This window comes from Tenebrio molitor, chromosome 8 (assembly GCF_963966145.1).
Source record: "Tenebrio molitor chromosome 8, icTenMoli1.1, whole genome shotgun sequence".
Lineage (NCBI taxonomy): Eukaryota > Metazoa > Arthropoda > Insecta > Coleoptera > Tenebrionidae > Tenebrio > Tenebrio molitor.
In genome coordinates, this window is record NC_091053.1 from 13,099,912 (window position 1) to 13,125,763 (window position 25,852).

The following is a 25,852-nucleotide window of genomic DNA, read 5'->3' on the forward strand; positions in this document are numbered from 1 at the left end:
AGGGATTTCTTTTTTCTGCCAACATAATTCAACAGGTGGTGGATTTTTGATTTTGAAACAGACTATAAGTAAAGTTCTCGATGATAAATAGGGTTGCGACAACGCATTGTTCATTTTTGAGACTCCAAATTAAAAGAGAGGACATTATCGACAAATGCCGTGAGTGTGACAAAGACAGAAGTATACACAATTTTACGGGATGTTTGTTTCGTGTCAAACAGATTAACTTGCATAGACTCCAAATTAAGTGAGATGGAAATATTGGCGCAACCGTTGTCGTTACCTTTTATAATCGAGAACCTTAACTATTAGAACCCATGTGTTTCTTTTTCTTATAGCGTGTTTTGTTAGTACCGGGTGATTTTAAATGATTGTGACTTTTTTTCTTAAGTTGGGAACATTTTTCATAAATTATTTTGGCAAACTTGATACCTTAATCAACACATTGGCGTACGTACGTCATTTTGACATTTTATGTATTAATAAATTGTGTCAAATAGGCGAGGACGCCTATGTTTATGTCAACTATCACATTAAAAAGCAGAATAACCAACAATAATATTAATATTACCTACCTATGAAAAAAAGTCACAATCATTTAAAATCACCCGGTACTTGCTGACTGCCATTATTGCTTTTTTTGGTGTCCAAAATAAATTATGTTTTGAATGCAAATTAATTACCAATTCTCTCCCACTTGGACTTAACTCTTTTGCAAATTCCTCATTCACTATTTTCCATTTTAGTTCTTACCATTGTGAGTTTTTTTGACATTTTTAATGTTCGCTTATTAAAAATCGTTTTTTCCAGTTCTATGGTCGCGTCATTGTTGTCAGCCATCCGGCAACGCCGCCATCCTGAGTCATTCGTCGGAATTTGTCAAAATTATCGGAGTGTTCGTCGGTCTATCTGTCTCTAAACGTCAATAACGCCAGTGCGAGCCCCTCACAATGGTGTAGGTTAGTTCCGATGTGATTCGTAGTGGAGACCTGCGAACGCCATCACCGTGTTCACCCTCGGCTGGTTATGATTTGAGCAGCGTCGAAATGGCCGATCTGATACGTACAGGAAGCGGACACGGGGCTGTGATGAAAGATAAGCTGGGTTCGCCGAGCACCGGAAGCGAGGACGGCAACGAGCAGGACGCCCAAGGGGCCGCCAAAGCGGAGCCCGACGAGACGGACCTGGGCGACTCGGCGCCATTCGCCCCCTCGGAAACCCTCTGGTACCATGGCAGGCTCGACAGGTACCAAGCGGAGGAGCGACTCTGGCTGTCCAACAAGCTGGGCAGTTACCTTGTCAGGGAGAGCGACAGGAAGCCTGGATCCTACGTGCTGTCCTTCTTGGGCAGGACTGGAATGAACCACTTCAGGATCACTGCGGTCTGTGGAGATTTCTACATAGGGGGGCGACAATTCGTCTCCCTCAACGACCTAGTCGGGTACTACACGGAAAGGAGCGACTTGTTGAAGAGGGAACGCTTGGTTCATCCGGTGGCTCCTCCTGAACCAGTCAATGACAAAAAGGTCAGTGCAATAATTGTTGCTCTTCGAGCTTTATCTGCATATCGATAAATTGCGGTGAATATTTTTGGAATGGGGGGAAAAACCATGAGATCGTGCCCCACACTCTATAAATAATTCTACGCCAAGCGCACTCCAACCAATTTGGTCACAAAATATTTTACAGTACTAAAACAACGTTGTCTTCTCAATTGTTGTGTTTCTTTGTGAAGAAAACAACACCGCCGAGGACCTTTAAAAATGCAAACATTTCCCATTCAAACATCTTATCGACACAATTTCGACAATAACTGTATCTAATGGATGCCCACACACCAATTAACTATCCAATTAGCTGTCAGTTGATGATGGACTAACTATTTATTAATTCAACGTGAATTATTGTCCTTCACAATTGCATGGGAATGTCGTAATTCGGAAAGAGACTGATTGGAAGTCTTGTTTGTGATTGTTTGCTTTTAATCACGGTCGAGTGTTCGTAATCGTGAGTGTCTTTTGAAGGTCGGGTCCCCGGTCCAGTAGCAAGATTATTTGTTGTATTTGGAGTGGATGAGTGGGACGACGAGATGATAAAATTAATTTGGCGATTGAGTCGTCGCGACTCTTCGGATTTTAATGTTTTGTTGAAAATAGGAGAAGTCTGAATGTTGAGGTGATGGGAAATTTTGTGAGTAACGAACGAAAGATGATGCATCGAAAAGGGGACAAAAAGATTTTTTGGGTTGATGCCAAAAAACGTCAAAAGAAAATCCGATGGTGTCGGTAATTAATTTTTCCTCTGAGTGGAACAGCCAATAAGACTCTTTATTATGAGTTGTGAGTAATGTTGGATGATTCTTAACACTTGTCACTCTCATTTGGTGTCGAAAACGTTGTGACACCCGCTTTTGTATTATGAAATCAAAAATCACCTTTACTTATGATAAATTGTCGGGAGCGGGTAGTTATTTCCTGGAATCGGGCTGGCTCGGTTCACATTTTGATGAAGCCGTAAATAAGATTTAATTTATACCATTTTGTCATAAATTATTTGATTGGTTTGTCCCATAGTACAGGAATGCAAGTAAATGAATGGTTTAGCGACTATTTTAAAATAATAAATAAAAGTTGTTGGGTGGCTCTGAGAGGTAAACAACGATAATTCTGTAACATTGTTCAAAATTCAAATTGAAAAGGAACTTTTTAAAACGAAACCAAAAATCATTAAAAGTGTTGGATTCTCTCATGGGCTGTGACCTTGAAAATATCTGCGCGAAGGCGGAGCGATAAACCAGTGAAAAATCTGTAAATGAAAACTGAAAACGTCGACTACTTTCAAATTTAAATAAAGAGCGATCAAATTAATTTGTAATCGAGTTATCCATGAATCCGAAATCGTATGTCGTTACTTGAACTCCACGCTCCAATAATTACAGCGCGAAACACAGGTTAGATCTCGACATATCAATCGCAAAAGACATACGGATTCAAATTCATGGATGACTCGATTACAAATTAATTTGATCGCTCGATACATAGATACAAACTAACATAATGAATGACGATGTTTTCCCGTCGATTTGTAACGCCTATTTGAGACCGATATTCGTCATTTGCGCAGATATGACTCATAGCCCATGAGATAATCCAACGCCTATACAACGAATGCTCAAATAGTCCTTCTCTCGAGTTAAACAGTATCCTAGACGATTATAGAAATCTTGTCTCTCATTTCCATTTTTTAAGCGTAATCTCCTGAGATCGTTAGCTCTATTTTCCCCAAAGCGATAAATTTTGTCTTTTTTAAAAAAGAAATAATTTGGAGATAAATCTGGAGATCTAGCTGGTCACGAGTTAGTTCCCATCCATTCAACAAGCTCTTTAGGAATGTACTGTTGAAATATTTTTGAACTGAAACGGTACCAGATATTACCAAATCTTGATTCCGCAATCCGTCAAATTTCCGAAACAATTTGCTCTTGCAATTGATCGAGGGACTTTTGACCTGTAAAGGAAGAATTTTGAATAAAAACAATTAACTTGTGAAAGCAATATTACTTCGTGTGTGTAAATAAATTCCTGGTGAAGTCTTTTGATAAAAATTTTGTTTTTGAGACATATGTCGTAACTTTGAGAGCATCAAATCTTCTGTTTGTGTCAATGTCATTGTTTCTCATTCTGTCTCGTATTTTTTGCTAAAAACAGTTTTTTCCAAAACTAAAATGGTTTACTCAACTGAGCAAAATACGCGATGAGTTGACAAAATTGTTTGCTTTGCAAGAATTTCAGCTTGGAGTTCTGGTTTGTCACGAATGCACTCAACAAGGCAATTTGTAAATGTATTGTCGAGACATTTTTGAACTAAAACGGTATTGTGAGCAGGACAACCATCTTGTTGGATCCAGATATGCATGTATTACCAAATCTTGGTCCCACTATATGAGGAATTTCCGCTAGAATTTTCTGTTGCAACACATAGAGAGGGCTTGTAAGTTGTAATCTGTAAGGGTAAAAATATTTTCACGAGAAAGTTCAGATAAATGTATGGAAATATATGTCAGTTTGATATTGTAGAGCTTGTGCCGGATATGATGCTTGATGCTGCTACCATTATTCAAATAAGTAAATAAATAAAGAAAGAAAGAAACAAAGAACAAAACAATTTGAACGAAAGTGAATTTTCTTTTACATGAAATAAATGTCATAATTTAGCATGAAAAAATAACTACATTAGTTATTTACACTAAGAGTCAGGAACGCAAAGCTTTCGTTCACGCGAATTGCGTGTTCGTCCACGAAGTGGATTAGAAAGTGAGTCTGTAATTTTGTATTCAAAATTTAAAATAAAAATAAATCACATTTTTGGACGGATCTGTTGTTGTGGAAAAAACTAAAATACAAAATAAACAAAGTTATGTAACGTCAATAAAGTGGTGGCCATGTGCACGTTGTAGAAATTGTGGAAATGGATGATGAAGAGGTATATGTTGCTGATGATGTCCTGGAAGAGGCAAGTGCGGCGAGGTACCAAATGTTGCCTAAAAAATCAAAATTACGTTATCAGAAAGAATTGGAAAAATTTAGGAGTGAAAGAAAATCAGTGAGTGAAAGACAGTGAGCGAAAGTGAAGTGAACGAAAAAGAAACCTTCACCCACTGGTAACATGGATACAGACTCACTTTCTAGGGAGGTATCGAACAAAAGAACTTTTTAAGTGTAGAACATTTAGTAATCTTATGAAATGACGACTGCAACTAGTTGCCAAACAAACGATATTCAGTACAACTGTTCAGGGGTCGCAGCTTGGTCTAGTGAAAGGATCGAAGCAATTTATTACATTTGTGCAAATCACAAAAGTTACTACATCAAATAACAGTCAAATCAGATTGTTGTACAGTTTGACGTTAATGTTGTCACTGTATGAATTTTTGACGTAAATATTGCCAAAACAAGAAAATATCATAAATATGATGTAGGTAATTTTGTATTTTTTACGAAATCAACTTGTTATCACCCCGAAAGCAAAGATCGAAGTTCAATCTTTTTCGGTTGCGACACTGCCCTCGGGTAAATTGGCCCAAGAATGTTGTGCGGTCCTAGAGGTTTAGCGCAATCTGTATGTGTGGGAAAATAGTGTTGGTCCAAAAGCCTTGCTGTGCACCAGTGCACAGTCCCGATCGTGTGAAACGTTGGAGTACGGGACTTGAAGCGATGAATTATTTTATTGCCAAAAACGAGTGATTGTCGTGATTGTCAAAACAAATCTGTTTGGTGACATATGTTATTCCCACCTGTTCGACAAATCACAGCGACTGACACAAGCGTAATCTTTTGATCCGAAAGCGGTTAATATATTTTCATTTAGAATGTTTGGTGTGGGGTTGTTGACAGATTATATCTGAAATCAAAGTGATATCGAGAAAAATGAATCAACATTTTCGAAATACATATTCGTTATTTTGACTGTTGCGTACATCTGGCAAGTGACATCACTCTACATCTATGGATAATAATTATTACTCATTGAGTCTCTTTTGAAATGCTACGATAATATTAATACAGTTCTGTCACTGCCCCCTTTACTTAGCAAAGTTCTTAATTTTTTACAACTCACTAAATCTATGCCCCACACATACGAAAATATTTTTTTCAAAATTTTTGATCGATTAGAAAATGAGATGGTGTTCAAAATTAGATCCCTCTACTTTGTGTCGTCTATGGCAAGTAAAAATTAATTTTCACTTTTCACACGATTTACGATCAAAAACGATATCAACAGAAAGATGTTCGACTATATCTCATAAAAAATTTGAAGACAATACGGTCTAGTTTCGTAGATGAAAATTGCAAATGATTCAATAATCGAAACGATGTGGCAACACCGCACGGTTGTGTGAGATCCTATAGTCTGTTTCAATTCTAAATTTACACCAACATTGCATTCTACGTTAGAAATACAACCGGCAACACTGTTTGGTGAAAAACGCGTAATGGTTGTATTTTGAGGTTATCATTCTTTATGTCTGTCAATTTCCGTTTTTACAACTCAAGATTTTTAGAATTAAAGAAAAGAAGGAAAACCTTGTTTAATGAGCATTTTTCATGTTAGCGCCAAGTAAATTACGTTGTTTTCGAATCAAGTTTATAAAATACATATAGAGAGATTGGGAGATTTTAAATTGTAGACTTGTAATCAACATTTGTATAAGGCAATATTGGCTCAATCGTTACCTTTTGGGGACTTCTACCACTGGTTAAAATATCTACACAACTTTTAAAGTCACCCTGTATTTTGCGTGACTGTTGCATTAATCACTGAAGAAAATTTGAGAAAAAAATCTCCTTTGAACCAATTTATCAGGTTGCTTTGAAATTTTAGGAAATTGTAGGTTTTGGTTTATGCGAGTAACGTTGATATTTTTCGAGAAAAAGAAGAGGCTAAAACGTTTGCAAAAAAAGTTTAAGAGCCACTGAAATTTATGAAAAAATGGGTGAAAAAAATATAGTAGACTTTTTTTGTTGTTATTTAAGTCAAAATTAAGTCACTTTGACAAGAACCTCAATCTTGACCTCAATTTAAATCAACAATGGCTTTTACCAACCGATATAGTTTTCACCATGGCGAAGCCCGTGGACATTCAGAGCTAGCATGGCAAATCTACGGTGAAAGATCTCCTCAAAGGATACTTGCCAATGCACGAACCTTTGTAAACGTTGTGCAGCATCTTCGCGATTTCCGACATTTCGAAATGAATAAACGCGATCTTGGCCGCCAACGAGAAGATCGCATTTTAGTTGCAGAAGAAGAAATTCTTCACGAAATTGAAAACTCGGCGTCTTGCAAATCACCTGAGAGTTTCTCAGTTTGTAGTTTGGCTACGAGTTCAAAACGCCGCCGCCGGTCACGAAATTCGTTAATCAGAGGCATTTTGAATTGAGTTCGGCCTTCTTGGGCATGTCATGAATTGCAAACGATGGCAGGCATTTTGAGCAACTTTTTTAATGTTTGATTTTATGCTTTTACTCATAACTACAGTCTTTTTACTTTGTTGTTTAAACCTTTGTTGTTTTCTGAATAAGTTGCAGGGACTATTTTATCATCAATTTACAAATTTTATCAAAGATTCATGATGAAACTCAAAAACATTTAACGATAAAAATAAAACGCAACCCCGAATGACAGAAAAACTTGACATTTTAGGTTGGTCGTACGTCAAAACTGCCCGCCAAGTTGAAAATTTTCAGCGGTTCCCAAACAAACTGATTCCTTTGATTCTCTTGTAAACGATTAACATGTCTATAAGGCAAGTTGGATTATTGTGCCTTTTTTTAACACGTGCTATCTCTGGTTAAAATATCTGCACAACTTTCAAAATCATTCATTCATTTTTTCTTGGTAATTTAGCCAGGAACATGTGCTCTTGTTTATTACCCGCAACCATTGAGATTTTCGTCACAACAAGCAATCTTTCAAGTCCCTGTCAGAATTACTGATAAAAATCAATTAACACAACATGTAACTGTTGATAATTCAGCAATTTCGAAAAACTTGTAAGTATTGAAACAGTCGATACAACTCGACAAACTTTTGGCTGAGTAAATTTTTTCGGTCGCCACTGCAATGTGATCGACGAAAAAGGAGATAAGGGGCGGCCATGGAAAACAAAACGTACGACGTAGCTTCAGTTATACCAACATCCGTGAAACGCCAACAAATAAAATTGTGTATGGAAAAACCGTTTCTTTGTTCTCATTTCGAAAATGTGATTCTGTCATGAATAATTTGTGTCCTGGAGTTACAATAATTTTTTAATTAAAATTAATAAAAGTGACAGTTATTTAGTTTGGCCGTACGTTTGCCAAAATTTCATTTTTCATACCTAACCTTTATCTCTTTTTGTTGATCATATTGTACTTATCAGCTTTATAATGTTGTCTAGGGGACCAGTCAATAACGCCAGGGGCAATATTGATAAAGTACTTATCGAAATTATTAGCAATTGAAGCACTGCCAATGTACTCGCATTACAATGTTTCTTTATTAGAACTGATAAGTATCCCCACAATGTACGTTGTTATTTACCTTCTTGTATTTTTTCGTGTTTTATTCATCGCCTTTTAATCTCTTGACGTCGTAATTTCCTGCACCAAAGCTTTGACTCTCCCATCTTACAGATTGGGGGATAAACTTGACAGCACTGACAGCTCAAAGTTTCGTAAACTGCGACGTACGAAAACCGAGCAAGAGTTGAAGATATCTTAATTTCGTGGTTTTGTTTGGTCGCCCAAAATTTTTTCTCCTTCGTGTAGAGAACCGATCGCTGTGTCGAAATGGCCAAAAAACTACATCCGCAGAACAAGGTTGCTCAAAGTGTGTCGACCGGAAGTAGGAAGTCCTACACTTTTTTCGCAGTGACTGGACAATCAAGCGCAACGATTCGGTCGAAAATCAAATTGATTCGTCGGACGAAATAAATAATTTGAAAAAATATTTTCCTCGTTCCGCCTTATCTTTCTCTATTCTATTTGTTCGAGATAAGGCACGAATCAGACTACCAGGATTTGTTGTTTTTTTAGCTTCCTGCATACACTCCGTGTGGTTCGAGTGTCATTTTATCAGACATGACGTACACGTCAGATAAACTGGTCTGATCGAGAGGGAGGGATTGAATATTTTTTGGGATCGTGCGCATTGTACAGTGTGAAATAAAATGATTTACATGTAGTTACCTTTGCATTACCCTTGTAAAAATACGAAATGCCGCTCTACAAAAAAAAGAAAGCCTAACCTCAAAATATTTCAAAATTCCAAATGTGATTTATTGCGAAGGAATGATATGAATGCAAAGTAGAGATTGAAATTAAAAAGGAGGTAACAAAAGCAAGTCACAGCTAGTGTTGAAAGTGGCCACCAACGTTTGTTAATTCAATTTAGTAAATTGTAACAATTGTCAATTCGATTGATGACATTCATTGACAGAACTAATAGTTCGGCACTTCAAAAAAAAGTAAAGCGGTACAGGAAAATTTACATGTGCAAAAATTCCAAAGGTAACTGGATGTAAATAATTTTATTCCACACTGTATAATACCGGTTAGGAAAGATTCAAATTTGGCGGGTTTTTAAATACGAAGCGCCATCTGTCGGTGGTGGTTCCAAGAACGTCTCCGAGAAGGATACGTTTTCCGTTACGATTTGAAATTTTTATAATTTGCGACGAAGTTTCTGTTATCCTATTTGATACGATTTTTCTTTAATAGAGAAATCAATGGTTTATTTCGTTTTTGGTCTTTTTATTTTTTGTGAGATAGCGGATGATGACATATTTGATCGGTGTCAAAGATTAGGTATCAGGATTAGGACAACGTAACATTTCTCCCAAACACAACCTCACTAAATGAGACACTGTAAGCTTCAACTCAAGGTTATTATAATAAAGAAGGTGACACGGCATCGAGGCCGGATTTATGTATCATCACGGACATTTTTATCAAGTACATAATGACAATACCTTAGAAAATAGTACTTTTTTTAAATATTATCATTAATTTTGTTGTGCTCCCACTTTTTTCTTATTGTTATTATTACTAGTGTTTGGGGTGTTGCAAATATTTTTAGACATCTATTCACTGTAAAATATAAGAAATATAAAAAAACAAAACAAAAGACATCACACATGAAGCAAGAGGTTTTTACAATTTCGTTGTTGTTTTTGTGAAGTCGTATAAATACAGTACTGGTGTAATAAAACCTATCGGATGTCTAAATAAAAGTCCGATCAACAATGCTTTGTCATAAATTTTGTTTATGTCGCGTATGTCATAGCTTATGACGTCTTTTGACTATCACTTTTGTCGAGTTTAACCTCCGATTTGCCTCTTTCATTTTGTACTGATTTTGTTTTTGGTTAAAACTAGTTTTTTTTTTCTAAATTTAAGTGACAGCCAGTCTTACAAAGTGATTTATTCGACTGAACAACAGGTGGTTCGTCACTTGGTTGAATGTAACATATTATGCTAAAATGCATTCACGTTGCTTTGGCATAATGGGAGTCATGGAAATTTTGCATTTAATTTGGTAGTAAAGCCATCTATTGAATTAGGTTATGTTTTTCTAAGTTTGAGGTTATAAATAGCGTCAATGTCTAGTGCATTGTTGTCAGTTTTACTAGTTTGCAATAGAAGAATACTCAGACGTGGCGGGAAATTCAGCAATATGTTATGTTCATTTTGATAGGTCCTCATGTCAGGCACTTTAGTGTGTCCAACGTTAAAAAAAATTAATCATGGCCTCCCATTATGCCAAAACAACGTGAACGATGTTTAGACGTGAATTCGTGGAATTTTTCAAAGCAGTCGATCTAATTTTTTAATGTTGCAGCGTTTCACGAGTCGCCACTGACAAAAAGAATAAATTTTCAAAAATGCCTACTGCCGTGTATAACCGCCGTGTTTATTATTATTTAATACCGTGAAAGTAGTATAAACAAATTTTCCTCGGAATATTTTTCGTTTGTGTTGGTTGACACAATGATAAGATTTATATATTTTTTTTATCTGTGTTTCGCACATATTCCGGGAAAAACAAACAACTCGTGTGTGTACTAATTTTAACCGGAATATAAATTTTTCAGTGTTGTAACAGACACGAAAATTAAACAGATGACTCCAAAAATAATCGAAGTGTAATCGTCTACATTACCTGCACAGATTTCACTAACCGAAAATATTTTGAAAAGGGGAAACGTCGTCACAGAAATCTTGCGAATGAAAGAGTCTGTTGAGAAAAAACTTTTAAGTAAAAAATATTTGAAAGTTAGTTACAGGTGGAAATGTAACGAGCGTCCAAAAGAACATATGGGCTGGTGAATTCGTCGCTTACTTTTTTATGTGTTACGTCAGCTGTCAAACATCATTTATTTAGCGTACAATCAGTGGTGTGAATTGTTTCTTTGGTGAGAAACAGTTCTTTTTAGAAGCGACTAATCAGAGTACATAATACATATCGCAATTTTGAAAATTACTTATAGGTGCAAATGTGACGAGCGTTTAAAAAAATTGTGGTCTGGTAGCTTCGTCAACTGTCAAACGTCAGTTATTCAGCGCACAAGCAGCGATGTGAATTGTTTCTTTTGCAAAAAAAGTTGCTTGACCATAGAAAGGGCAAGCAAATTTACATTAGCGAAAAAACAGGTGATTGTTCACTTTAACTACTTCTGGAATTTTCTCGGTTTTTTCTGGCTAGACAGCTTCAGGGCGTCCTCCTAGATCGTGTCCCACCATTCAAACCTTGTGCAAATGCCTTTTTTTTTCTCTCTTGTTGTGTTTCAAGGTCGCGCCAAGTCTTAGTATAAAAAAAGGGTAAGGAAAATTTTCATTTGCACAAGGTTTGAATGGTGAGAAACGATCTAGGAGGACGCCCTGAGGCTGTCTAGCCAGAAAAAACGGGAAAATTCCAGAAGTAGTTAAAGTGAACAATGACCAAAAAACATTGTCCTACTTTTTTTTGTAAAAGTGAGGTTATGTATCTGAAAGCACGCCATCTACCGCCACGGCCTGCGCGACTATGCCATTTTTTGAACGCTCGTTACAAGTCGGGTTGTACTCTAACCAGGATTTTTTTTTTTACAGAGGGTGGTGGCAATACTGCCCTACACGAAAATGCCCGACACGGACGAGCTCACGTTCAAAAAGGGCGACATCTTCTTTGTACACAACGACATGGGCAACGGTTGGCTGTGGGTGACGGCTCACCGCACAGGCGAGCAGGGGATGATCTTCAGAGAACTGGTGGAAGATCTGGATGACAGCATCGACCCCAACACCGTTTTTCCTTGGTTCCACCCGAACTGTACGAAGAACGAGGCCGTTGATTTACTCGTCAAAGGTAAACAGTTCGAAATGTTTATTTTATCGGGTGTACACTTCGGCCGAGTGTTTTTCCTACTCTTTCGTCTCTTTTGACGTTTTGTTTAATTTTTTTTTTCGTCTCGATCCTTCCAATTTCGGTGGATTCGGGTTTGTTCAACTTGTCGAACGGAATTTCAGGTGACTAAACCTAACTGATTCACTAATTAGCATCTGCTTATCATAAGAAATGCTAATGGTAACGAGTTCTTTTAGAAAGTTACCACGAATTGTGTCGTACAAGAGCGACGTGAGACATTCAGATGTAACGTAACGAGCGATATGATCGTCGTCGATGAGTGAAACCAAGTCCGGAGGACGACTCGTCCTGTGTGCTGCTCCGGTTTCACGAGTCGCATCAAAGATCACATCGAAATTCAGTCTTTTTTGTGGTGCCCAACAAGAGAACCTTCACCATTTGCTCGAGGGAGATTGACGGAAATTTTTCGTTTTCCTGTTCTTCCAGTGACAAAATAAATTTTTCGCTCTCTCCGGAGCTTGTGGTTTCGAGCTCGTCGGCTGGTTTATGTTCTGTAAAAATGTTGTGAAATTTTTATGTAATTTGTCCGTTAATAATTGAAGTAAAGGTCGAGACGGTAATAATAGTGCAGTTGGAATTATTGATATCGATAGAGAATTAATTATGGAGGTTTAATATCTGGTCGGGTACAAAGACGCCTCATAAAGTAATGATGTCTAGGAGCAATTAATGGCAACAGTGCTATTATCTGTAATTGAATGGTGTAACTGTTGCGTATTTTTTTTTTATTGGTTAAGCGGTTTCTTCTATCGGAGGGGTTAAAGTTTCAACGAACTCTGCCATCATTCCGACAATGCCAACATTGATTTATTTATTTATGATTCACTTTCTTTGACTTATTTTTGAATATTTGACTGCCTATTTAATTCATCTGTCACTTGATGTTCATCAACCAATGAAACAAACTTAATTTTAGTGATTTCCATGGTTACAAAAGAACTGCAGCGACTATTGTACTAGTAATCGAAGTGAATATTTTAAACAAATGAAAATCTTCATTAAAAAAAATTTTTGCAGCGAAAAACAAACACAAAAATATTAATTTCTAACAAATTGAAGTGTACAATTTGAAAAACTGAAAGAAATTTGAGGAATTTGATTCATTAAATAGACTCGTGTCAACGGCGCTTCCGAATTCCACTCATGCTAACGCACTCGTCAAATTCATATCCCAGCGCCGTTGACATTCGTAACACCACCACAAAAATAATCGGCGTAACACTGATTACTCGTATTACAACTGATTATAATTAGATGAGTTTCTCTCTTGTTTTTTTTTTTGACTTGTAATGTTTTGGTCAAGGCAATTCCATAAACTTTCTGTAGGACGAAATTTTGGCAATCAAAGTGGATTTTGTCATATACAGGCTGTCCCAAAAGTACCGCCTTTCCTTAAAGGTGCGTCATGTAGAAGTGTTACGGAGCTTGAGCGCGTTTACGGCGGCAACATCTTTAAAAGAACCAACGCATGTTTAGACGCAAAAGGGCAAAATTTTGTACGTTTATTGTAATAAAATAATTTTTGTTGAAGTGTTTGATTGTTGATTTGCCTCTCAAGCTCATCAAAATGGTATTTCTAGGTAGAGGTAATTCTCAGGTTACAGCGTTGCCTTTTTTATATTTTAAAATTGCGTATATTTCCTAAATGGAAGGTCAGGATTTTTTTTAAATATTCTTCCAGCACTCTACCACATCCCTAAATGACGTACCTTCAAGAAAAGGCGGTTCTTTTGGGACCTCTGTATTGCTCACTTGTCACAACTATCAAGTTTAATTCTGCGTTCGCACCCGGTGATACGGATCAATTATTTATCATTCCGGATTTTATTTTCAACTAATGATAAAATTGTTTATAAAAATAGTATATTTGTTTGATTTTGTATTGATCGTATTTAGTATTTCGTCTTTATAATCTAGAGCAGCATAATTATTATCTTCAGTGATAAGTTTTTTTTAGCGATTGTCAGGAAAGAAAAAATATTAAGCGACTTGATATTTGCAAAAAAAAAATTAATATGAAATGTCAAATGTAATTTCAATTTTTAACAACCAGCGAAACAGTCGCAGATAAAATTTTGTATCCCAAACGTGAGATAAGACATTACAGCACTTGTGTGATTAGACGACGCCGTCTACGACCTCGTCGTGCAACGTTCACACTCGTAGTAGAACAATGTCTTTATCCCACTAGTGACATAATAATTTATGTAACCAGTTAGGAAATGCGTTATTTTGTGTAACGAGTGGAATATTTGCGGGACGAGCGCAGCGAGATCCCGCAAAATCACACGAGTTACACAAAATTGCATTTCCTGGCGTGTTACATACAAGATTTTTTCTAATTTTGACAAAAGAAATGTTTCTTCAAACGTTAAACGAAGTAATGAATAATAAATTATTATTGTGTTAAAATATCAAGTAGGTAAGTAGGCACGGTTATTTTGCTTAAAAACAAAAAATATGACTAACTGGTTAGGAAAAATTTATTAGAAAATAAATTTTTCCTAACCAGTTAGGAAAGATTTTACTTTTCGTAACCAGTTACGAAAAGTGTGACGTTTCCAAACGTCAATTAATTTTGAAAAGTGTCACTTTATATGTCAAAATTAGAAAAATAACTATTAAAAATATTGTTGATGTAGAATGGATTTTATAAATTTATAAAATACGTATGTATTAATAAGCCGTGAATGTGGTACTGAATCTGTTTCCATAAAGGTTGTGTAAATAGTTATTACGCGTGTTCTTTTTGCCTGTTCCATTGTATGTATGTAGTAGAATTAATAGTTCATTGCAAACAAAAAAGTTCTTGATATAACTTTATTGTTTTTCGTTAATTACCAAGTTTTTAAACAGTCCCATTTTTTGTAAAACATGAAATCGTGATTTTGTGGTTCGTCAGTGAACAAGTTATCGATCTGTGTTTGGACAGATTTTTTGTATCAGAATCTTTTAATTTTAAATGCGTTACTCCCTTAATCAAGAATTCGGGAAATTCGGAAGGTTCTGTGATAAATCAATTCAAGTGATTTAGATTCACGTACACTCTTAAATATTTTTATCCAAAAATCATGGATCTTATCGATACCGGGTGTTTTCCAGTTCTGTTTTTTATTTATATCATTTGAGATTATTTCAGGGTTATGTTCATGGTATGCATTACCTAATTTGTTTGTTATATTTTTTATCCAAGTAGCTTTATTACCGTAAGATCGAAAAAAAAATTAGAGTTGGCTGTGACCAAAAATTTCAGTTGGCAATTCGTTAAAATTTCAATTACATTTTTACGTGCTGCCAACTGAAGTATATTAATCATGGGCGTCTCGATTTTTTTTATTTTCGATCGCACGGTACGAATATCACTATTGTCCAACATTTGTAATTTCACTTTTTCCTGGAATGCCACCATGATCAGTTTTAACTCTCAAGAAAAAATTTAAACCAAAAATGTAAACATCCAGAGTAAATATTTAATTAAGACAATTTCAACTAAATATTATCAAAGAATCAATGAGTGTTAAATCTGGAAGCTCTGGTGGCTACTGTATCCTATTCTTTTAAGAAATTGTGTCATCGATGAAGAATTATATTTCCTTCACACAAGCAAATTTCTTTCACTGACTTTGAAGGTACCCTTCTGGTATTTTTTTTTCTCGGAATTTGTTTGATTTTATTCCTATTGACACATCCGACCAACTTTTGGTCCTACCTCGTTTCTCAGCGGACGAAAAATTCCTTTCTTTCATTTCTTTGTTAGGATAATTCAGTTGGCTTTTCTGTTTTTCCCATGGTCGCCTCGCGTTTTCCTGACGTCTTACGAAATTACCGTCGTCAGACGATACAAATCTGAATTGTGGGAACCGGCCTAAAAAGCCAACAATTACAACAGGTAAAACAAATTAATTGAATGGTAATTTCGTTATGTGAAATCCGTCACGATGATTTATTATTTGACGTCTTGTGTTGGACAAGCGGAAACCTAATTTTCCTTCGTACAATTCGCATCTCGCGAAGAGATTCGACAACGTTTCACATTTCGTTGAAATGGGTAAAATCGCACGCGACGTTTTGCGTCGGTCGCTATTTACATAATTGTTACAAACAAATTTGAATAAACATCGAGAGAGAATTCCGTTTTGAACGGTTTAATCGCCGGATCAATGGGCGTAATACGGCCTGTAACGTAAAATGCTAATTTTGGTATATACGGGGTGAGTCAACAAATGGTGTTGCTCAAGGTATTGTCGCGTCGGATGTTAAATCTGAAAGTTGATAATTACCTATTTATTGTTTTTGAGAAAATTCGAGTCAAAAATGTAATTCAAAATTATCAAAAAAAATTTTTTTGACATTTTTAATTTGTTGGGGGGGGAGGGCCAAGTGCAACATGCGAGGTAAAAATACTGTTTGTATGTCCGTTGGAAAATATTTTTTCAATCAAAAATCAAAATTAATTTTTTTCCGAAAATACAAGTGTATCTACAAATTGGAATTGAAAAATCTTGTAATGTGGACCACCCTGTTCATATTTACCGATAGTTCCCTTCTCACTGTCGTTGTTCGATTATAACGTGTTGAAACTAAATCGATTTGAAAATTATTTTTGGGCCACCCCATACGCGGAAAGATAAAATGGAACGCCCCCGCCGATTCAGCAGAGATTTCGTGAATAAATTCGACGTCATCAAATGATTTATCAATTTGCCACCGCGGACGAGGAATTAAAACGCCACAAAACTTTTTTATTTGTTTATTTATTTATTTTTTTTAACCGATCGGCGTAAAAACGAATCGCCGTTGGGCGTCGAGGAATGAAGAGTAATTGATTTATGTGCGCTGGGAGTCGTTGCTCGGAGGATTATTGCGGCGGGGGGGAGGGGAAAAAAACCGCCAATGTGTTTTTTTTTTCGTTGGTAAATCGACGTGGTGTCGCCGCCCCCGGGGTGATGTTTCCGCGGGACGTCCTCGACGATTTTAAAATTGTCGCCGCCGGTAAAGATGTTATCGGTCGTAAACGCGTTTTTACGCGGTTGTAATATTTTTTTATTAATCTGTTTAAAAACCATCGACACGGATGCGAACGATTGATTTGTTTTTCTTATTTGTTCTGTTGGCTTTTAGACGTGTTGCTTTTGGACGAGTGGTGCACCTGAGAGGGACGTAAGTACGGTTGAAATGAATAATGTGATGTCATTTTCGACGTAACAGGACGTTGAAGGAAAAAATCTATTCCTTTTTTTTGACAGCGCTTTGTGAAGCGTAGTGTTTAAAAAAAAATTTGGTGTGATTTAACAAATTGTTTTTTTTTTTTTATTGACGGCTTCTGTGTTTGTGATTTTTCTTTTTTGTAATGTTTTTTTTTTTCGATTTACACATTCGACACCACTACTGGCAGTTCAAACAAACAATACCTAAGCTGTCAAAATGAAGTTTTGAATAAAATGTTTGTTTTGACTGTAAGTGGCTGTAAAATGTTCTCTCTAGTGTATACTTACGTGAAATCTAGTAACAAAATTTTTTTAAGTTATGTTTTAATTTTAAACACTTTTAAAGTGAAACCAAAGAGTAAAATAATTTAATAATGAGTATTTAAAAAAACTATAATTTTGTTTTCGCCACTATAAAATAAATGTGTTGCAAGAACTTCGGCCATCAGATTATGAAAAGAGGATGAGTTATTGTTACTGGTTCGATCAGACAATGATCGACAATCTTCCGAATTTTTCCTTCTTTAGCGACGAAGCTTGGTTTCATCTCTACAAATATGTGAACTCAAAATATGCGGAATATTTTCTTTTTTTTCCGAGAATCGTCATTATTCCCCTCAAAGAATGGGAACATGGATCGCGGAGAAATTTGATTGGGCCCCGTTTTGTTTGAAGAGCTTTGCGGTATCAACATTTTGGAAGAACTCATTAATCAACTTCACCTCGACGAGTTTCGTAATGGTTATTTCCAGCAGGATGGTGCAACAGCTCGCATAACATTAAATTAACCAAGTGACGATCGTTTGATCAACTCCTACACAGGCCACATCTATCAAAGACAAAACAAAATTAAGACCAAAAAAAGTTGCGTCCTACGTTCTGTCTGAATTTGTCTTGTCAAAAAAAGTCATAGTGGGCTAGATGTGAAATTTAAAAAATCACCTGTGTTATGTCCCGAGTATAAGTTTATTGTGCAGCGTGGGTAATAATTACAGGAGAGATGAAAAGAAGTACATTAGCCTCACGTTATGAATGCTGTTTTTTTGCACGATCTAAATGCATTTTATCATTTAATCGTAAAAGAAATTTGTGCCAAAAGACACACCAAAAGAGATTTTGCTTCGTGATCATGCCATGGGTGAATGACGTGTGCACATTTTACACTTCAACGCGATGACAATTTTTTGTTTTTAACTGGTTACGGAAGTTACGCAATGACGGTGGAAAGTTAACGCCACCTGATTCATAGTTTGAAGTTGTATTATTTTTTTCGTAATATCTATGTTGAAAAGAAAGAATTGTATGTGGAAGTAGTGTACAAAACAGTACTTTTTTACTCATGGAATTACAACACTCGTTGCGCTCGTGTGTAAATTTTCCACCGTAGGAAAAGGTATTACTCTATACAAATAACTATTTTTAACACAGACCCGTAGAATTGAAGTAATTAAAAATTAATTCTCTTCGCTTCCAACTTGCAAGAGCAAAAATTTTACTTTTTTCCATCATAATTTAAGTGTCTCTCTGACGTTTTAAAAACCGTTTCGATTTGGAAATTGTTCCGTTTTTAGAATTAATTGATTTAGTTCCCGAAATGCTGAAGGTTTTCTTGTAATAGCTATTTAACTTATATAATTTTATACAGGGTGCGTCCTTAAAAATGCCGCAAGCCATCCATATATCTCCGTTATTTATGGCTGGATTTGAATGAAACAGAAACCGGAATAAATCACTTTAAAAGCACTATAAGCACAACATAGATTATTTTTTTTTCAAAAAGTCGTTCAAAGTCAGATGATAGTCAACTTTGTTTTTTCAAATAGTTGGGTATATTTTTTATTCCGATTTTGAAAGAGTATTTTTCACATGCCACATGCATTTGTGTAAAAAAATTCATTCGTTGCTCTGAAATGTTTGTTTTGATAATTTCTCGGATTCGACTCTTTGTTCCTTTTGACCCTCTAGCCTTTTGTTGTAGACACTTAGTTTTTGTTCTGTTGAAAATGTTATTGTTATTATCTCAAGAAAACATTTAAACAACAAAGGTAAACATCCAGAGTAAATATTTAATGAAGATAATTTCAACAAATAGATATTATCAAATAATCAGTAAGTGTTAAATCTGGAAAGTCTGGTGGCTACCAATCTAATTCTCTTTCGTATCGTGTGATAAATAAAAAAATATGTTTCCTTCACACAAGCAAATTTCTTGATTCGACTCTCTTCTGTTCTTTTTTTTTTGTATTAAAATTGAAACATCCCGACCAATATTTCGTCATGTCTCGTTTCTACAGTGTGGAATAAAATGATTTATATCTAGTTACCTTTGCATTACCCTTGTAAAAATACGGAATGCCGCTCTACAAAAAAAAAGAAAGCCTAACCTCAAAATATTCTAAAATTCCAAATGTGATTTATTGCGAAGGGATGATATGAATGCAAAGTAGAGATTGAAATTAAAAAGGAGCTAACAAAAGCAAGTCACAGCTAGTGTTGAAAGTGGCCACCAACGTTTGTTAATTCAATTTAGTAAATTGTAAGAATTGTCAATTCGATTGATGACATTTATTGACAGAACTAATAGTTCGGCACTTCAAAAAAAAAAAAGTAGAGCGGTGCAGGAAAATTTACATGTGCAAAAATTCCAAAGGTAACTAGATGTAAATCATTTTATTCCACACTGTATTAAATGTATTTCTAATTTTTAACATTTCAAAACCAAATGCATGCGACTTTCATTCTATCAAGCAAACAAAAATGTGTCCGTCATAGGCAATGGCAAGGTGAGAACCGCCACCACCTGGACTTTTTTTTTAACTGCGACAGCTCGTCGATATTTTTTCTTTGCCATATTTTCCAAACGCCTAATCGACGGTCAATTGCCAATGTTTATGATCGGACGTACAACACCTGCCGCATTATAATTTACAAGCGAACGTGTCCTGACGGAAGCCGTTGTCGTCCTCCCGTTAGGGCACACGTAGATGTAAGTGTTTCGACGTGCGAAGGAGTGAAGAGTAATTGTTGTTTTGGTTCTCGCTTAGCTGGACCTGGGAGTTTTCTTGTCCGCCCCAGTGATAATTCTCCGGGTGATTATTCGTTATTTTTCCATATAAACAATCAGATCCAACGATTCCGTATAGAGAAGAAGGGCGTCAGGTATCTGATGGGTGGTAGAATTTTTGAGTGTCTGGACGCCGTCATCAACAGATACAAGAAGGAGCAGATCGTCGAGGGGTACACGCTCCAGCATCCGGTGAGTAAATTATTTTTTTTAGTATATACCAAACAGCAAAGGCTTCGATGTGGAGCCTTGGGGGAGTCGTGCAAGCTGCCAGATTCGACTTTGCAGCCTAGTTTTTCCATTTTTTTCTGTTTGGTGACCGAAAATCTTTTGGTGGCAGTTGGTGGTCGACGGGAGCAAACAAGTGGACTGGGTACCGGACAATCCGAAGGTGAAATCGGAAGCGGAAAAGATCTACGCAACGTTGCGCGAATGTCGGGACCAAGTTGGGCTGAAGAAGATGCGAGGCATCAAGCACCAAGGCTTCCTGCATCGGAAGTCAGACAAGGCGGCCAAAAAGTGGAAACTGCTGTATTTCGCGTTGGTCGTGGACGGCACCGACACCCACCTCTACCTCTACGAGAACCCGAAAAGGACCAAACCGAAGGGTCTGATCGACTTGTCCTGCGCCTACCTGTACCAGGTGCACGACAGCCTGTGGGAGCGTCCGCACTGCTTGCAGATAGTGGAGAGGGCGCTGCCGTGCCTGGCGACGGTCACGCACTTGGCGGCACCCTCCACCGAAGAGTGCCAAAGTTGGGTGAACGCGCTCAAGCCGCTCTGCGTGCCCCAACTGAGCAGGGCGACGTGCAAAGTGCCCAGATTGCGCGAGCTGAGGTGCCTCACGTTGCACGTCCTCGACGCTCACAGATTGCCATTCAAGTTGGTGCCACAACCTTACGTTACCGCGCAGTTCAACAATCAAGTGAGGATTGCGCGCACGAGGGCCAAGTCCGGCCCGGATCCCGTTTGGGACGAGGAGTTTGTTTTTGAGTAAGTGGAAAAAAACGAATTTATTGTTTCACGTGTTTTTTGCGTATTCGATCGGGCCGAAATCTGCACTTTCAGGTGGCCACCAACGGTGATTGTAAATGTTTCTTTCGTTGCAATTGGCCGTGATTTATGCTGCACGAGTAGATTTGCCGCCACTTCTGGGTTTGAGAGGTCTCACTGTAGTAGGTGGCAATTTCACATACTGCAGTTTAAGAAACATTTATAAACACCCTGTATGTATCACAAAGGAAATAAAAAACGTTTGATTTGCTATTCAAAAAAACATACAATGTCATGATTTGTTAATTTGCGGCATCCATCCTGTAGATTAGTTAAACAACAACTCATCAACTCAAAACCACCAATGGTGCTTCGTGGAAAGCGCGCGAAATTGGAGATGCCACGTCGCGATTTGGAGTTGTCCAATCGCGTGAAACGTAGGCGGAGCTTGCTGCTCCACTATTGGTGAATTTAAAGATCTCTCCGAATGCCGCTTTTTTGTATAATTGCACTTTTTCTCGTACAGTGACGTACGATTCCGGACACGGAATCTTGGGCAACATTTTTTAGACATTTCTAAAAAAAAATGATGTAAACCAATCATTAGTGTCATTAATGAATGACAATTATTAAAAATCACTTTGAAGTTTTTCTTGTAACATCAAAAAAGCAGGGAAATGGCATTATCGAGTCAAAAGTTGTCTTATATTCAATAAAGGCCAGTTCACACATATTTGTCAGTTGTGGCCAAGATTTAGTTTATTTGATTTTAATTCTCCAATCGTGTGACGCAAGAGAGGGGCCTTTTGCTCTACTATTGGTGGATTGAAACATTGTATACTATTACTGTATACTATTTCGGTATCAACCAATAATGCTTCGTGGAAAACGGTAGAAATTGGAAAGGCTTACATCTTGTTTTAAAATCGTCCAATCGCGTTACGAGGGGGCGGAGCTTGTCTCATCCTCGTTTATGAATTTAAACACCTCCGATTCCCGCGTTTTTCAAAATTACAGTTTCTCATCCAGTGCTGTAGTTTCTTTTATTTTAACTGTACGCAGTAAGGGGGACACACAGATGATTAAGTTGCTGCATCCACCCTGTGGGCAATGGCGCTCCTTGAAATACGCAGGAAGTTGGGGACACTCACTCCTTTGATTTCTAATTGCCCAGTGTTGAGTGACCCAAGGGCGAAGATTGTTGTTCCGCCATTGTAACTGTACGTAATAGGGGAAAACGTGAATATTTGTGGCATCCACGGTGTAGATTTATAAAACAATACAAATTCAATACACACGCCTCGATTTGGAAATCGGCCAATCTCGTGGCGGTTGGGCGGAGCTTGTGTCGTCCCTATTGGTAGGTTTAAAATTCTCTCCAAATACGGCGTGTTTTAAAATCCCACCTTTGATTTTACACTGACGTGCTATATGATGCTGTTTTGTTTTATTTAAGGGAACGCGGATGACTTGTTAATTTCCTGCATCTATCTTGTTCGTTGATAAAACAATAACCCATCAATTAGATCCACCAATAGTGCTGTTTGAAGAGCGCGCGTTATTGGAGACGCTCACTCCCCCCGTCGTAACTGTCCAATGCCGTAACGCGTGGGCGGAGCTCGTCGCGCCCCTATTGGTGGATTCAAACGTCTCTCCCTATGGCGCGTTTTTAAAATCCTCCCTTTTCTCTTGCAGTGACGTGCCATGTGATGTAGTTTCTTTTACCTTGACTGTACATAATAAGGGAAAACGCGGTAAAGACACCGAAGTTGCCGAACTCCACGTCGAACTGACCTCGCTCGGCAACGGCGAAGAGAAGGAGGAGTGGTACACCCTGTCCGGGTTGACGCCCATGGGAGAGTGGGGCTCGCTCCGACTCAGGACGAGGTATGTACTCGAGACGGCAGCGACGCCGAATCTAATTGCTGTTTTCAGATATCTACACGACCTGGTGATGCCGGCGGAGGAGTACAGCCCCCTGCAGCAGTTGCTGCTGCAACCCGGACTCGCATCCGTCAAGACTCTGGCGGAGATCTCGCACGCGGACAGGGCACCCCTGGCCACGGCCTTGCTGCGGGTGTTCCGCGCGGAGGGGCGCGAGACGGAGCTCCTGATCGAGCTGAACTCGGCCGAGGTGAGTCGACTCCGTCGTCCTCCACGTCGACCGTCATCTGTTTTGTTGTGTTTGTTGCAGATCGAACGCGAGACCGAGACGTCGACGCTGTTCCGCGCCGCCTCGCTGTCCACCACGCTGATGGACCTGTACATGAGGGCCGAGTGCCGAGGTTTCCTGCAGGCGGCGGTGCTGGAGACGGTGCTGCGACTGTTGGACAGCAAGCAGAGCGCCGAGCTGAACCCCGCCAAGATGGACTCGCTGGACGACGCCTGCAACAACGCCGAATTCCTGCTGCAGGTGCTGGACCAGGTGGCGCTGAGCATATTCATGTCGGCGGACGCGTGCCCCAGGTCGGTGCGCTACATCTGCGGCTGCCTGCAGAAGTCGGTGGCGGCGAAGTGGGCGGACGAACGGCTCGTCCGCGCCCGCGTCGTTTCCGGTTTCATCTTCCTGCGGTTGCTGTGTCCGGCGCTGCTGAACCCGCGCCAGTTCGGCCTGGTGGGCGAGCAGCCGTCCCCGTCGGCCACCAGGAGCCTTGTCATGGTCGCCAAGTGCCTCCAGAACCTGGCCAACCTGGTGGAGTTCGGGGGAAAGGTGAGACAGTGGTGGGGGTTTCTTGTCGCGACACTAACGCACTCTTGCAGGAGCCCTACATGGAAGTGGTCAACCCGTTCATACTGAAGAACAAGGAGCGCATGGTGGTGTTCCTCGACCACCTGTCCAACGTGGCGGACCCCGGTGAGCCCCGCATCACCACCAAACCTGACACTGCCAAAGAACTGGCGACCTTGCACCACATCTGCGTGGCGCACCTGGCCGAGCTCCAGGCCGTCGCCAAACTCAACACCAACATCAAAACGTTAGTCACGGTGACGGAGATGCTGGCCACGCACAAACAAAAATATCTCGAGATGATAAGATAGTAGTCGGGTGGTCGAGCGACTATTTCTTTTTTTGTTGCGGGGGGGCTTTCGAGGACATCCAAAATTAGCATTCATTTTGTACTTAGACCGTTGTCGGGGATGATTCGGCGTGACGGTTCGTTTAATTTGCCTCCTCCCGTTCAAAAACGAACACCACATTTTCTTTTGTGTAAGTGTCACACACAGCACGTGACGTGCTCCTTTAGAAATCAAAATCTAGACTGTATTATTTTTTATTACAAGACTGTCGTTAAGAAAGTAAATTCTAAGTCAGTAGGTCGCCTAACATAAGTAGAAGGATAATTATTAATCGATTTCAGTGTCAAATTTTTACCCAGTCGTTTTATAAAAAAAAAACTATTTATTTACTCCCACTGTCCTCTGTCGTACACTGTCGGGCCCCGCCGAATTTGCAACGTTCGCTGTAGGAACGAGTTCGGTGGGGTCGGACGTGCCACACCAGCGTCGTCCGAGACATGAGTTTTGTATCGAGCACTTTTGTCCGGAACGTTAAATTCTGCGCCGCGCGTCGCACCGATTCATCGAAAGGCGCAGGATCTAACCTCACCCCTGTTAGATTAAGTGTTAAATCGAAAATTATACCGTTTTCAGTGAAAAACTCCCGGCCACTAAATTATCTGTACTACGGTAGTACCGCTCGCGATTCTTTTACGGTAGGTTTTAAGGCTAAAATTCTCAGGTGATACATTTAAGTACGACTCTATAATTTTCAATTTAACATCAAATGTACGTAGACAGTGTATACTATCTCTTTCATTGATATTTATATGTACTTTTATATTAAAATTTTATCCATTCACTTGATTCTTTCGTTTTATTGGTGGCGGACTGTTGTACACGGTACAGTAGTAACGGGGTTCATCTTACGAAAAGTACCGAGAATGCCATTACCAGACAGGCGACAGCAACCCACGGCGATTTGCGCTCTCCAATCCTGGCGCACTTCCAGAATGTTCCCATCAATCTAGACACAAAGTTGGGAGTTACTCCTTTTTGGGGGAGCGGATACGTACCCGACTTTGTTCCGGTCTATTATGCTCGGGAACAGTGCCCTCAGATAGGCACAAGTGCAAATTACTAACAAGACCACGGACAGTAAACTTTGGAAGTTGAATAGAGCCGACTGAAATGCGAAAAATTGATTAAAACAGTTCGAACGTGAGGGTTTCGATTTGTTACCATTGTTTAAGTCGTTGGAAGTTGATTTACGCAATATTTACGTGTAGTTTTGCAACTCGCAGTTAAAGTGAGGTTAAACTTTCGAGTTTGATTTGTTGTCATCTGTTTCTGTCAGTCGCCCTCTGGTGGTATTACTGCATACGAAAAATTCACTAAATTTATAATTTGTTTAAATAAATAGGTGTTGCCTCGTACCTGTGAGTTTCAGAAATAATATTAAGACTGAAGACGATATTAAAATACAAGAGATTAGTGTAATGGTGTTGAGACAAGTGGTGTCTAAAATTGTGGTGTCGAGTTTAAGTGATTATTTGCAGTACGTGATCTCTTCTGACAACTGCAACCTAACCTAACTTAAAAATAATATCCAACACTTTCAAGTTTTCATGGCTTTTCCACA

At 38.5% G+C, this 25,852-nt stretch overlaps 2 protein-coding genes across 2 annotated transcripts; one reads left to right on the plus strand and one right to left on the minus strand.

Moving 5' to 3' along the window:
* The first annotated feature begins 845 nt into the window (after nucleotides 1–845).
* On the plus strand, nucleotides 846–25,077 carry vap (RAS p21 protein activator vap). Its single transcript, XM_069056674.1, has 8 exons — nucleotides 846–1,526; nucleotides 11,634–11,889; nucleotides 20,201–20,412; nucleotides 20,561–21,213; nucleotides 22,909–23,100; nucleotides 23,149–23,347; nucleotides 23,408–23,923; nucleotides 23,974–25,077. The coding sequence occupies exons 1-8, from the start codon at nucleotides 1,047–1,049 to the stop codon at nucleotides 24,250–24,252; spliced, it is 2,787 nt and encodes a 928-aa protein (XP_068912775.1). The 5' UTR covers nucleotides 846–1,046; the 3' UTR covers nucleotides 24,253–25,077.
* ksh (transmembrane protein 167A-like protein ksh) lies at nucleotides 24,601–25,597 on the minus strand. Its single transcript, XM_069056681.1, has 3 exons — nucleotides 25,453–25,597; nucleotides 25,287–25,396; nucleotides 24,601–25,237 (listed from the first exon to the last, which is right to left on the minus strand). The coding sequence occupies exons 1-3, from the start codon at nucleotides 25,453–25,455 to the stop codon at nucleotides 25,132–25,134; spliced, it is 219 nt and encodes a 72-aa protein (XP_068912782.1). The 5' UTR covers nucleotides 25,456–25,597; the 3' UTR covers nucleotides 24,601–25,131.
* Between the last annotated feature and the right edge of the window lie 255 nt (nucleotides 25,598–25,852).